This window comes from Colias philodice, chromosome 8 (assembly GCF_061535455.1).
Source record: "Colias philodice isolate Cphi_HAF_F1 chromosome 8, ilColPhil1 Martin Lab GWU primary, whole genome shotgun sequence".
Lineage (NCBI taxonomy): Eukaryota > Metazoa > Arthropoda > Insecta > Lepidoptera > Pieridae > Colias > Colias philodice.
The window spans coordinates 11,611,532-11,626,930 of NC_143093.1; the positions used below are offsets into that span (position 1 = coordinate 11,611,532).

The window sequence follows — 15,399 nt, forward strand, 5'->3', positions numbered from 1 at the left end:
ACTAGAAAAAGTAATTAAGATTTATCGTTAGTATTTATTCATTGTTGGAAAAAATTTTAAAGCTTTCGTTTCATTGTAGTTTTTTCGAAATAATCAAAGTTAATTCAAATTGTGTTAAAAAAATAAATATAAGTATGGATGAAGGTACAAACATTGAAAAAAATGTTAATGAAATAATCAAAATCCAAATTACTTAAAATAACCGTAAATATTTTTCAACCAATTATTATGTATAGGTACCACTTTATTTACAAATTATGAGGTTATTGCTAACTCTATGAATATTTTTTTTTCAACACTGAACGTTAGCGCCACAGGTTAGCGCAACCTGCTGGTGCGTTTCATGTTCCAATTAAGCATCAGCATAATTCGGCATTGTGCGGCACTGAGTCGCATTATGCTCTGTAATTGGAAAACAGCCGAAATCAATTAATTTAATGAAGACTAGTTTAAAACGATTAATTGATAGTATTCTAATTATTTTGTTTTACTTATGAAAAAATAACTAGGCATTTATAGACCCTTATAGTACTTAAAATTAAACCAAGCTCGGTGTATAATTATTATTCCTAGGCAAAAATACAAAAGTATAATCGATGCCCATAAAGAGTAGATAGCTCGATAGTAGGTTGGTAACATTGTATAAATGTATTATGTCAGACTTTATTGTTCTGATGTCAGACATCTTATCTACGTCAAACGTCACAAAATATGTCAATTGTCAGATGTTATTTTGATTTGATTTTGAAGTGAAATTTTATTTATTTATTTTGGATTATAATAAATAAATAGAAGAAGATAACAGAAAATTACCCCAACAGTAAAAAAGATTGAATATTGGGGTGTTGCTAATACTTTAGCATAACGCCATGACTAACGCAACTATCCAGGTAGGTATATGTTTGTCGTATGCATATACGCCTCCTACATTAGAAATTTTAATATCAGTTCAAAGTATCAGTAGCAGTAGTTTTTATGAACCTACAGAATACAATACAGATTAAATAATACTCCCGATTACATGGTTACTCTAAATTTTTTTTACGTGTGTTTTAAAAAAAAAAACTAAATGACGTAAGTTTTTTTTTCATTGTAGGAAATAGAAGGGATAGATGACTACTGGGGTCCAGCATTCAGGTCCGTATATGAAGGAGACGGCCATGAAGCGTTTGTTCAGCAGCTGGACGAGAGGATCAAGCAGCATGACAAGGAAATTGAGAAACTGTGCAATTTCTATTATCAAGTGAGTTCTTTACTATTATTTTCTGTAAACTTACACATTGAGTAGTAAGTATGAGGCATACAAAAGACAGAGGGTACATTACCACAATAGTAATTAATTTAATGACATTTTCTGATAGTAAAAAAGTTTAATATTGTATCTTTGTGATAATTTATAAATTGTGAGAAAAAGATAAGCTTTTGCTAATTGGATCCTGCAGCTTTACTTACATTCTAACAAAGTGTGTTTGGGTTAATTAACTGTTTTTTATGAAAGAATAATTAACACCTGCACACACAAAGGCAATAATATTACAATATATTATTTAATTTCCAGGGGTTCATAGATGCTATCCACGAGCTGCTGCAGGTGCGAACTCATGCTGAGAAGCTGCATACAGAGATATCAAATGTAGATGCCAATGTTAAAGAGACTGCCGATAGTAAGTTCCATTAGAATTATAAAATGTCATAAAGTAAGAATCTCCTAGAATGTTTCTATTGAAATTTCCACAATCCTGTTGGTAAAATAACATGTTGATTTTCTGATGTAAGTTAGAATTTGTCTTTACTGTTATAAGAATGTTGAAAAGCTTTGAAAATTGTGGTAAATTCAATATAGTATATTTAATGTTAAATTTATCCATACAAAAAATATTTTAATATTGGCTTTATAGAAAATCAACTGTGTTGTGAGTTTTTAGTTAATTGAACAAGTACAAAAATAAAATTCTAGGGCATTTGTCTTACAACTTAGGAGCATAGAAAATTTGTTACACAAAATAAAAATTAAGTTACACATTCATTATATTACAAGCTTTTTGAATCTTCTTTCCAGGTCTATGCACTCGTGCCGAAGAGCTGATCAGGGCTCGGCGAGTGGAGCTGAACATTGCGGCCACGATTGAGAAGATGGAGCTGTGTCTGCCGCTGCTCACCACTTACTCCAAGCTGAAGGCACAGGTTGAGGCTAAAAGGTTTGTGATTATGTAGTAAATTAGTTTATATCATCAAGTTGCCCTAGCCTTGTTCTGCCTTATTGCCCCTTTTTCGTGTTTTCTCTCCATAAAAATCTTACTTAAAATTGTTAAATCAATTGAGTTATTCTCGAATTCGGCGAATAATTTTTTTATAAAGACAAATCACCTCTAAAATCATAAAATTATAATTATTATTACTTTCACTAGCCAAAAATCGGGTTTATGTTTTCTTTACTAATGTAATATTAAGATATATTGTAAGTAAAGTTTTTAAAATGTGTCCTAAATTTTGGTGGTACAATAAAGAATATTTATTCATGCATTTATTTAGGTACTTATATCAGTTAAAAAACTGTTTTCTCGAAAATGATCTCAAATATAATGAAACCATACAACTTGTAGGTACTATCCCGCACTAAAAACGCTTGAACAGCTCGAACACTTACAACTGCCCCGCGCAGGCGCATACGCGTGGTGTGCGCGTATCGCGGCCCACGTGCCGCAGTTGCGGAGCGCTGTTAAAGATGCCTCTATGGCCGATTTGAGGGATTTCCTGGAGACTGTTAGACGGATGAGTCCGCAGGTGAGTGTATGGATCTTACTCAGTTAAAGGGACAGCAGGTAAGTAAGGAAGGAAAGAGGGGGGGGGGGGGGGTGATTTTAGGTAACGATCAGTATAGCGCCCGGCAAACTTCTTGGCCAAAAAGTAGCGTGGTGGGGGATATTTGCGCATCAAGTTTTAATACTATTTTATATGCGCAAGCTTCCCGCTATAAATGGTGTGTAGCCTGTAGGGAGGGGGAAATCGGAAATTGGAAATCGGTTCAGCCGTTCACACGTGATGCCGTGACAACGCGAAACGGGTTTCATTTTTATATATTATATAGATTAGTATTTAGTATTTTTTTAATGATGAATTTAATTTCAGGTTGGAGCAATGGCTTTAAAGCAAACACAAGAAATGCTCGGAAGAAGCTTGGAGAATATCGTTAAAAACAAAAAGGGTGAGTAATCTTATATAGAAAACTTAATTAGAGTTTTTATCGCAATTATATATCTTTACAGTAGATAACACTAACTTGTTTCAAATTAAACGGTGACATATTAAAATGTTTCCAGAAATGGCAACATCAGGTTCAGTAAATGCTGAGAACACAGCGCAGTGCCCACATGAGCTCGTGGATTTCAGTCCGCTGTACCGATGTATGCACATACACACTGTTCTCGGCGCTAGTGCAGAGTTTGTGCAGTATTATAGGTAAGTTTTATATTTATTGGCTATTGAAATATCCCTAAATTGGTGAATATCTTTACTATCTATACTATCTATACTAATATTATAAAGAGGAAAGGTTTGTAATTATGTATGTATGTATGGTTTTCACGCATAAACTACTGGACCGATTTGAAAAATTCTTTCACCATTAGAAAGCTGCATCTTCATTGAGCAACATAGGCTAGGTTTTATCCCGGAAATCCCACGGGAACGGGAACTATGCGGGATTTTCTTTGAAAAAGCGGGCGAGGCCGCAGGCGGAAAGCTAGTCTTGAATATTATAACTTGATGGATACTAACTTGCATAAATATTTGTTACTAGCTTTCCGCCCGCGGCATTGCCCGCGTTTTAAAATACCCGCATAGTTCCCGTTCCCGTGGGATTTCGGGGATAAAACTTATCCTATCTCTCAAGTTGGATCGAACTGCACATGGTGTGCGAATTTTATTATAATCGGTTAAGTGGTTTAGGAGTCCATTGTGGACAAACATTGTGACAAACATTGTGACACGTCTCTGAAAACGCGGGCGAAGCCGCGGGCGGAAAGCTAGTCTAAAGTATAAACTAGTGTACGGTATACACAATACACATGAATGTCTTCTTTAGGGCTCAACGCAAACAACAAGCGAGTCTCGTGGTTATTCCCCAAGGGAATCTCCACGACTCCACCCAGGACATGAAGAACTACCTCAACGCTGTGCTCGGCTTCTTCATACTGGAGGAGCATCTTCTTAAAACTGGTGAGTTGCTGTACAGTATATATTAGGTTAACAACTCAGTGTGAAAACATTTTTATTTTTGGTATAGTTGTTTTTTAATTTATATGTCCTGACTAGCTGCTCCGCGCGGTTTCACCCCCGTGGCTCCGCTCCTGTTGGTCGCAGCGTGATGATATATAGCCTATAACCTTGCTCGAAAAATGAGCTATCTAACACCGAAATAATGTTTCAAATCGGACCAGTTGTTCCCGAGATTAGCGCGTTCAAACGAACAAACAAACTCTTCAGCTTTATAATATTAGTATAAATTGTATTGCCAAGGTAAACTTGATTCCCTTTTCGATCAAAATATTTTTTCCTGATTTTTGTATAAAAACAAGTAAAATAGTAGACGAGTCACCTAATCGTTAATTTTCCGTGTTACGTGCCATTGAGATAAGTGTATAATAATATATACTATGTTTCTTAGATTACAAAATAAAAGGGAACATGACAATCATCCATCGCCCTTGTCAAAGAAAATACGAAATCAAAAACGAATTCGAACCTCCGCCAGCGCGATTCTAGTCTCATGCAATACGTCAAAAGGGGTTTGCTATTTTAGTAAAAAAATGCTGTCTTGTGATATTAAAACGCTGTAAAATTTGTTCCCGAAAACAAACAAAAAGATAAAACATCGTTTTACAGGTTTTCTGTAGATTATTTGGCTTATTTAATTTTGTATACAAATAATAATTTTACATATACGAAGGAATACAAAACTTCAACGTATGCTGCCAGTATTTTGAAAATGAATTTGCCATTTTTATGGGTAAAACGGTAAAATGGTTAAAAGATCTTCGGGGTAGTGCTGTTGGAATTTTCAATCGTGAATGTGATTATTTGTATAGTGCAATAAAGGTTCATGATCATTATTAGATAATTTTAATAAGCATAATACTTTTTTTGTCACTTTTATATAGCTTAAAAACGTCAGAGTCGTTTTTGCCCGCGATTTAATTCATTTGAACTCCATGATGGATATGACAAAATTATTATTATTCAGGAATTATTAATTTATTATCCAGTAAAGCAACTGACAACGTGGATGACGTAAGGCGCACTGAAAATCAGTGTTAAGGTATTATGCCTCGGGTATCCTGAGTTGCTTCCTTTTTTAGCGCAAGTAACCATACATAAATTTATGTTTTCTTGTGTGTGTTACCTATTATAAATTATTCATAATTATTTACAATGCTATTGTTGTGTGTTTGTGTGTATTGGTATAAAATGGTTTCTTCCTTCTTTCTTTCTAAAAATAAAATGTCCCGTGTTCTTGACTAAAAACTACCGCTATCCGCATTCATATACATATTTAAATATATGAATGCGGATGCGAATAATGAAAATAAAAAATAATATAGATGGGTCAATTAATTTTTAAAGGTCCCGATCATAATTTTCTCGTATTTTTTTTTAACTTAATTTTCAGCATTTTACTATTTCATTTAGAAGATAATTCTTCGTAGATTAAGATTATATAAGCAGCAGTGATGTTGATTAAATACATTTGTGGATTTAACTTCACGAACCGATCTATTCACGGGAAATAATGTCCTTTGGACAACTTACACAATAGTACTTTTTTAAATGTTAAATTCCCTTAAGAATTAAAACAAATTCTTCTAATATTAAATAATAAATAATATTTTGATATTTGTTCTATTTACACCCAAAATACGAAATATTTTTATTAAAATTGAAACGAATGATGTCTTTTGAACAACCAAATAATGTTTCTTCATATACATATAAAAAAGTTTCAGTAAAGCGGAAATAGTGATATTTTTTACAAAAAAATGTTGTGTGGTTTTATGAAACCACGGTAAAAGTGAAACTGTTCGAACGGTTCCGAACACTGCTTTGTGTAGCGCATGTCGCGTGACGGTCGGCTGCCGAGTAGGTATACCTACTCGTCAGCCGCGATACACGCGACATGCGCTACACAGACCAAAAAGTTTGAGACGATGTAATAAAAGTTTCACTTTAAAAACTATTAAGGCGAGGTTGTTACGTATCGTATTATTGATTTTACTTAATTAAAATGAACTGATTCTCCATTTAACTGAATGAATGAAGTGTAATGTGATTTTCATATGGGGACATCTTAGTTGTAGTAGTAGCGTCTTGATTTTTGAAATGTTAAAATTACAATTAAACTAGACATTTGATATTTGATATTTTGTCGTAGAACCTCGGTTTAAGAGTACTCCCCTTAGTATATCGCCGAAAATCGGAATCCTCGGAGTTGAAATCTCGAGTGACGTTCAATTCCGCAGTCATTTGGAAGCGAAGGCTAAATTAGCCTCGAAAAAGCTTGGTGTGCTCAGTAGATCGAGACAGTACTTCAAGCCGGCCCACCGACTTCAGCTGTACAAGGCTCAGGTGCGACCGCATATGGAGTACTGTTCTCATCTCTGGGCCGGAGCTCCACAGTACCAACTCCTTCCTCTTGACCGCATCCAACGTCGAGCAGCTCGAATTGTCGATGACCGTAGGCTTTCCGATAGGCTCGATCCTCTGTCAGTGCGAAGAGACGTTGCGTCTCTCTGTATACTGTACAGAATCTACTATGGGGAGTGCTCTGAGGAATTGTTCCATCTACTACCAGCCGCACAGTTCCACCACCGGACCACACGCCGTAAAAATCTGTTCCATCCGCACCATCTGGATGGTTGGCGCTCCACCACTGTCCGCTTCACCCGCAACTTCCTTCCGAGTACGGTGAAACTGTGGAACAATTTGCCACCTGCGGTGTTTCCGAACAACTACGACATTGGGGCCTTCAAGAAAAGAGCTTATTTGTCCATAAAAGGCCGGCAAAGCACCTGCAACACTTCTAGTGTTGCAAGTGTTTATGGGCGGTGGTGACCACTTACCATCAGGTGGCCCACCTGCCCCTTTGCTTGCTCTGACATAAAAAAAAAAAAAAAAAAAAGACATAAAATCGCGTAATAAAAATGTGTTCCCGAAACAGCCGAGTAATAAACAAAACATGAACTATTTAACTGGTAAAGTATAGTAAATGTTACCATACTGAATTGGCCTATCTTTCAGCTTAGCAAACAAAAAAAAAAATCAAGCATCTAGCGCAACAATTGACGTCACTATGAGTGAAAATATCATCGTACTCGGCGATAGGTGAAAAATTGAAAAAAACGTCATAACTCCGAAAATACGAAAAATCGCATAACATACATGGGGGTGATTCGGATAGCCCTCTAGGTCCTCTACCTCCCAGCTTCCGTTCGTCACTCCTTTTTGGGACACCCTGTATATTGTATACAGGGTTAGTTTTCAATGACCGGCCAAATTTTCAGAAATGGTTCAGAATCGATAACATTTTCGATCTAATGAAAAAAAAAATCGTTTTTTTTAATTAGATTTCATTCCTGTCCGCCACTAAAAAGCGAACGTGTGGACATTACAAAAGCACAATTCTGTTCAACAACCTAGATAGGTAGAAGTTAGCACACACATAAATTTGGCGATACGCGCACGCACACAAGTGCATTGATTCTCAATAAGCTTATCGCGTGTTTACGATTTAGGAAATTTTTAAGACATTTTCAAATGAATGCTATTATTATTATTTTTTTATTCGACAATAATATTTCAAATGTACCTTCGGTTTAATATATAGATCTTAATTTTAAATTTTGGCTGGTCATTGAAAACTAACCCTGTATAATGTTAACGGGCGGCGGGCTGGTGAGCAAGGAGTGGGTGGTGGAGACGTGGGGCGGCGCGGCGCGGGGCGCGGGCGCGGCGCTGCGTGCCCTCACCGCGCTCAGCACAGACCCCACGCGCGTGCTCGCGCTCAAGCACGCGCTCGTGCGAGCCATACACGCGCTCAAGTTAGTGCACTCAACCAGCTTGATCATAATACTATGTACATACATAATATCTACTATACATATAAAAATAAGTCGGGTTTTCCTTCCTGGCGCTATAACTCCAGAACGCACGAACCGATTTCCACGGTTTTGCATTCGTTGGAAAGGTCTCGGGCTCCGTGAGGTTTATAGCAAAGAAAAGGTGTCTCTGGTGGCGAAACGGAGTTCGCCGGGTTTGCTAGTTATGTGTAAAAAGGTGTCGTTACTGAGCCAAGACCTTTTAAGGGAACATTGCCTTAAAAATATTACCATCATCAGCTCATATACGTTCCCACTGCTGGGACAAGGGCCTCGTATAGGCCGATTAACTAAAGCTGGCGCGTTCACAGTACTTATGCAATTTCACTATACAATTTTTTTATTTCACACCAACCACGAATTAGGCAAAACAGAACGAGTGATGGTAAGTTATGTAATCATAACCATATTTAAAGTAAAAACTGATTTTATTTATGGAGCATTTCATGTTGACACCTCATTTAATTAAAATTTTTGGGGTTTATTTTCTATCCCATCTGACTGACGTCTTCAAATACCTGTATTTTGTAAACTTAGCTTCTAAATGCAAAAATATTTCGTATTCATACCGAGGGTATATACAGGTGTAACATACTAAAATATAACCGAAATCTGAAAACTGGCCCTCAAATGTGTGTCCGCTTCGCGTGAAATGCCCCTTATGTAAAATTGTAAATGTGCTGGAAGAAATTCAATTTTAGATTTTTCACAATTCTTAATGAATACACAAGATTTTTTTTAATTTTCCAATAAATTATATTACCATCGTATAGGTGCTATGGTCTTCCGACGGACCCTCTGCCGCAACTCTTGCAAGAAATGGCGGAACATTACACAGAAGTGTTGATGCAGCGATGGGTGGTTGTGTTTAGGGATATATTGGACAACGCGTCGTTCTTGCCTATTGAGGTAGGTAGAGAAGAAAGAATTAGATTATGTGGCATCTTATCCTCATGATTTGGCATGGATGTAATTAGAGAATCCAATCCCGCATCAAAATCGCGATCCCGCAAGCCTGCGGGATTAAGATCATCAATCCCGCGGATCCCGCGGGATTTGCGGGATTGATTTTAATTATTATTATTTTTGTTTCATGTAATTATTTAAAGAAAGAAAATACACATAAATATTTTTAATTATTCTTATCAACATGAAGCAAAGTTATCACTTATATTATAAATTAAATATAATGATGTTTAAGACAATAAAATATTCACAATATTTCACGTTTCATATTTAAATTTTTATTTGAAATAGAACATATTCATTGGTTTTAGAGGCATTTAAATCAGCTTATTTTTTTTTGAAAATACTTTCGAAGAAATGATAAAGTATCTAACGTTTCATCTTTTAGATTTGATCTTATCTTGTTGCATAAATAGCCAGCGGCGGAAAAAGGCGGCACTTTTAGGCGGAATTGACTTTACATAAACAGCTATATAAACAGCTTCCAAATATGTACTTCCCCCTATTCCCTCCACATTCAAAAAGTGTCAATATCAAATCAGTTGAATTATCTCGAGTGGGTACACGCACAGCAGCTCTAGACTGTGCCACCCATTCAGTACGCGCAAAGTTAAATCCTCGTGCGCCGTAGGGGAATCCCCAGTCATAGAGTACTGGAACCACAGTATTACAATATTATTTCCTACTGGAACTGACATTGATTACGTTCCGTTCCGTCCGATAATAGTTCCGATCATCGTCTGAGCCTATTTTTCTTACTTTTTTTCAATCCCGCGAACGTGCGGGATCCCGCATGAGTAATCCCGCATTTTTGATCCCGCAAAAAAGGTGCGGGATCCCGCATTAGCGGGATCCTGCGTTTGCGGGATTGGAGGATTGGAGGAATTAAATTTTTAAGCCATTACATCTAGGGAACTAGATGTAATGGCTTAAAAATTTACAACGATATTTTAGATTTCATATTAATATGTGATTGAATTGTTTCGTAATCGACAGCTTTAAACATAAGATAGAAGATTTTTAAGGAGTTATCATTGAAGCATTTCTGTGAATTAAAAACTTAAAATATGATTGGCCAAATGAAACTTGGATAACCAAACACATGTTTTCGATAGGCAAATGGATAAAAGTAAGATGTCTTATAGGTGGAATCACAAGAGCAATACGATGGCGTGATGGACACGTTCCCCTACGACGGGGACGAGCTGGAGACGCAGCCTTTCCCGAGAAGGTTTGTATTTTTACCAACAGAATCAATAAGTGATGCAGTATTTTTAGAATTTATTGAAGTGAAATTTCTTTAGGCGCGTTCAGAATCAAATTTCAAGGTCGCGTCATGGTAATACCGTCACGTCATGGAGTGAGGCGACGATTTGGTATCTTTCACTTCTGACTCGTGTGCTCGGCATGTACGCCTTTTTTCAAACTGCTACTCTATTTTTATTGAAAGCTATACATTTTGTTGTGACCGCCTCCTTGGTACAGTGGTTGACGCGTGAGCGTAGCACCGAGAAGTCCTGGGTTCGATTCCCGGTGGAGACGAGGAAAAAAGATGTCTTGGTCTGGTAGGACACAGAAGGCTGATCACCTACTTGTCCCTAAAGAAAATCGATCAGTGAAACAGATGTATAATGCATCTGCCCCGTACCCCACTTGGGGACATGGGACTTCACTTTATACATTTTGTTGTCCTTCCAGGTTTCCGTTCTCGTCGATAGTGCCGGCGGTGTACGTGCAGGTGAAGGAGTTCATCTACGCGTGGCTGAAGTTCTCGTCGGGGCTGGGGCTGGGCGGCGCGAGGCGGGCGGCTGCCGCCCGGCAGTCCGCCTCGCTGCTGCTCAGCCGCTCGTTCGCGGGCTGCCTGTCCGCGCTGTTCCGCCGCCCGCTGCCGCTGATGCAGCTGCTGCAGGTCTAATAAAAAAAAAGACGTGTGGCACTCGGGGACTGCCGCGGTAAAGCTATTGCATGCTATGCCTTCAAGCCACACTTCCGCGCCCGTCGGAGTGGCGAGCGTGAGGTTTTTTCGTTACGAAATTTCTCGATTCGGTCCCCGCGCTCAAGGCCCGCGATAGAAGCTATGCAATAGCCATATCATAATAATGTTTCCAAATTCTAAATTCGAATTAATAATTTGGAAACATTATTATTATTTATTCAATTCCAAATTCCTATTTTGCGTGAAAAGCATTTGCATTTTGGACTAGCTATCGACTCCGGATACTACAGACAAAATCGAGAATTTCTATAGCTCATGTGTTTTTGCTAGGTACATAAACTACAGTACCGTAAGTATCATCAAAATCCGTTTTGCGGCTTTGCATAAAAGAAATTCATCCTCTCAAAATTTCACTTTTACGTTCGTGCAAGTCGTATTCGTATAATCATCAGTGAACTTAGAAGTATCCGGCTCGAAGGACCAATAATTTGGTGGTCCTTCGAGCCGGATTCTTCTTATACTTCTTATATTCGCAACACTAACGAGTGTAAAACACTTATAAGCTTCAAGTACAACATTGTGAGCTTACACGTTTCCATAATATTGATGATGCGTTGATTATGTGTGTACGAATTGTTCGAGTGATAAGGATAAAAAATAAATAACAAATATTAGGTTCTTAAATATAATTGCGTTATTTGTTACAGATAATAGTAGACACACAGTATTTAGAAAGTGCGACGCCTTACCTCTACGAGTTCATTAGCAACATAACTGGTTCTGACCTGGTCACCACACAGGTAAATTCCTATCTATCTAATTATATACTCCCCAATCTATTCAAGAATATTATATATTAAGGGTTGTTTTTGAAGTGAAACTTTAGGTGAGTGGAGAGTAAATTTTCAAGGTTGCGTGAGGGCATTACCGTCACATCATGGAGTAAGGCGACGATTTTAGTATATTTGCATCTTGCTAAAGAAGTTTCACTTCTGACACGTGTACTCGGCACACACACTTTTTTAATTAAATTATGTTAAAAATAGGAAGAAAGAATATTCAAGAGATTTATTTCATTAGATACATATGCGTTTAAACTTATAATCCGGCTCGAAAGACCATCTATGTTTCTTCGAGGTGACGTATCTTTGTTGATAGGTTTTGATGAAAATCATTATTTTCATGATCAATAGAGGTTCTGTGTATAAATGTGGGCCTGTTTGTATGTATACAATGTATTTAAATTTGTAAATGACTATCTCTTTCTAAAATAAATAAAATTTACTTGAATTTACGTTAAAATTTATAATAAAACTAGTGGTCCGCCCCGGCTTCGCCCGTGGTACCTACATGTTTAAACTATCCTATCTCTCAAGTTGGATCGAACTGCACATGGTGTGCGAATTTTATTATAATCGGATAAGTGGTTTAGGAGTCCATTGAGGACAAACATTGTGACACGAGATTTATATACATATATTAAGATTATTATTTATAAATGTTTAAAATAATATTGTATTGTTCGTTAGGCCGCAGGAAGCATGTTCCAAGCGGCTCGGGACGATGCTGAGAAGCAGATTTGCGAGAACTTGCAGAACAAAGTTGACGAATTTCTGGATTTGGAAAATTACGACTGGCTGCTTGGTGAGTTTTTACAGACTAATATAAATACTAATATAAATAAATAAACTTGTCTTTGAAAATAATAATAAAAATATGACTTACAAAAGTGTATTAATGATACGCAGTACTGCCATACATTAAAATATTGAATTGATAGTTTATTAAAGTGAAACTTCTTTATCGGGATTGGAAAAAAAATTAATGTAACATTTTTTCGTTACGCGTGACATTTTTCCGTTACGCGCCATCTTTTTCTTATCCCTACCACGCGTGATTCGACGTATTTTTGTAAAAATGCATATAGTAAATTATTTTTTGAAAAATAAGGTCATAAAGAAGTTTCACTTCTTACGTGTGTACACTAGTACACGCACACATTTTTTTTTGGTATCTAGCAACCGTGTGCAATCAGTTGTTGTATAAATAGTGTCTGTTGTACGGCAACGTAGTGTCTGTTGTACGTCAATTCTGTATGAGTTTTAACTTTTAAGACTGTTAAACGACGTAGTGTCTTTTTGGCAATTCTGTGTGTGTGTTTGTCACCATTATATTCGTAATGAAATACTTTGTGTATGTGCAGTGGAGCCACGTGGACAGGCGTCCTCGTTCGTGACGGACATGCTCAGTTACCTCACCGGCGTGCTCTGCTCACTAGAACTTCTGCCCGAACGCGCACGGTAACATATTTTTTAAACTACCCACATTTTGATAATTGCTTATTTGGATGAAATTGTATATTTTGACTTTACCAGATTTTATCTTTTGTTGGATTTATACTATAATTTAATTCTGTATATTTTGTCCTTGTTGTTGTTGTGTTGTTGAAAAATCATCCCATGTTTTTTGTCATGTTTTTGGCCATTCTTAATGAACTTTAAGCCTGCTTTGTAGCGTGTTAGTAGTCCGTAATTTATGCGTGTCCCTTAGACACATAAAACTGAAAGAATAGAATAAATTCGATCGCTCTGGCAGGTCACGATTGACTGAATTGGTCAGGCATCCGCCCCGGAATGGCGCGAAAGGATGAAGGTTCGAGTCCCGCCTCGTGATCAAATTTTTTCTATTCTTTATAAATTTATAAGTTTAACTCCCCTTTAGCGTGGCAGCAGTCCGCGCAGCGACTTCCCGCATCGCGTTCCGCTTACGAGCCCTACTGCTGGAGCCGGGCGTGCGGCAGGTGTCCGCGGGAGCCCTGCACCAGCTCGACCTGGACGTGATCCAGTGCGAGCAGTTCGCGGCCAGCGAGCCCGTGCCCGGACTGCGGGAGGGCGAGCTGCTGGAACACTTCGCTAGCCTCAGGTAGATACAGGTGGAGGGGGTGGGGGAATGCTGGACGTGCGACTTTGGTAGGTTGGGTCCAGATCCAGGTGTAGTGGACAGGGTGAGCTGCTGGATCACTTCGCTAGCCTTAGGTATGTGGGGTGGATATAAGTGGACAGGGGACTGGAAAACGCAAGTCTTGAGGGAAGTGGGAGCAGTTGCAGTTGCAAGGTGTATGGGATACAGGAACTGCTGGAAAACGTGAGTCTGTGTTGAGTATGGAAACACGTCCAGTTCTAGGTATTGGGGACAGTGGAATTGCTGGAGCATTTCGTTAACCACAAGTGGATATAGGAGCAGATTCTGCTCCAGATGTAGGAGACAAGGTAACAAGGGACAAGTGTTGGTTGACAACATTCTGCGATTGCCATTTTTTACCAGCAACGGAAGGATGAAGAATACTGCCTTTAATTTCAGGCGAATATTACTAATCACAGTTTTTAGATTGTTTGCCATATCAAAGAAGAATATAAAGATTTTTATCGGCAGAATCTATCGGCCATATATCCAATTTGATGCCCAGAATTGTAGAGCAATATATAACCGCGTACAATTTTATAACACATACCTAAGGCTAGCGAAGTGATAATAGACTCGTGTACAACATATTGTAAAATATTCATTATTAGCTAGAGAAAATTATTATTTTTTTTCTTACATACAAACAAGTTTTTACCTATTTTCCTTTTATGTTTTTCCGCAGACAACTGCTCGACCTCATAACCGGGTGGGACTGGTCCTCCTACCTCCACGACATCGGCATGGAGGGGGGGAAGTACGCCCTGGTCACCCCCCGGGACGCTGCCACTCTTCTAGAGAAGCTGAAGGAAGCAGAACAGAAGTCTTCTGTCTTCTCCGTGCTCAAGAAGAATGAGAGGGATAGAAGAAAGTTGTTAGATACGGTCTTGAAACAACTGAAACAGCTGCAGAATCAAGATGGTTGATGGGGATTTATTGTTAAATGTTAAGCAATTTTAAATGTATTCTGTTTAAACTGTAATAAATTATTTTTTGTATACTATCTGCTTTTTTATTTTTCCCCTATACTTACACTTAACATTTCAAGTTAAATTCGATAGAAGTATCTAAGTTACGTTTAAAGGGTTGATTTTTCAATCCTTGGTTAAAACTTATTCGTCGAATAATGTATAAAATTACAATTTTCAAAAACGTATTCTAATCGTATTTGACAGTTTACGTGATATTTTAATATTATCGTGTAATACTTTATTGGACGGATAAGTTTTATCCAAGAATTGAAATATCGACCCTAAGTATTTTTTAAATTATCGCATAGCTCACTGTAATACTCATATTTTTGACTCCGATTTATCCCATCCCATTCCCCTCTATGGTAGGCAACATCCATGACTAATTATGTTATGGACGTCTCTAAGCGACGCA

At 37.7% G+C, this 15,399-nt stretch overlaps 1 protein-coding gene and 1 long non-coding RNA gene across 2 annotated transcripts in view; both read left to right on the forward strand.

Annotated features, from left to right (window-relative positions):
* Positions 1–15,399, forward strand: part of LOC149486837 (uncharacterized) — a 332,103-nt gene that overhangs the window by 98,959 nt on the left and 217,745 nt on the right. The gene's annotated exons all lie outside the window — the stretch shown is intronic.
* Sec15 (exocyst complex component Sec15) lies at positions 686–15,016 on the forward strand. The gene is made up of 17 exons (XM_089698457.1): positions 686–890; positions 1,097–1,243; positions 1,559–1,664; positions 2,060–2,198; positions 2,604–2,784; positions 3,130–3,205; positions 3,321–3,459; positions 4,085–4,217; positions 7,936–8,093; positions 8,924–9,059; positions 10,262–10,347; positions 10,815–11,025; positions 11,760–11,852; positions 12,582–12,696; positions 13,256–13,352; positions 13,774–13,974; positions 14,699–15,016. The coding sequence occupies exons 1-17, from the start codon at positions 870–872 to the stop codon at positions 14,937–14,939; spliced, it is 2,280 nt and encodes a 759-aa protein (XP_089554583.1). The 5' UTR covers positions 686–869; the 3' UTR covers positions 14,940–15,016.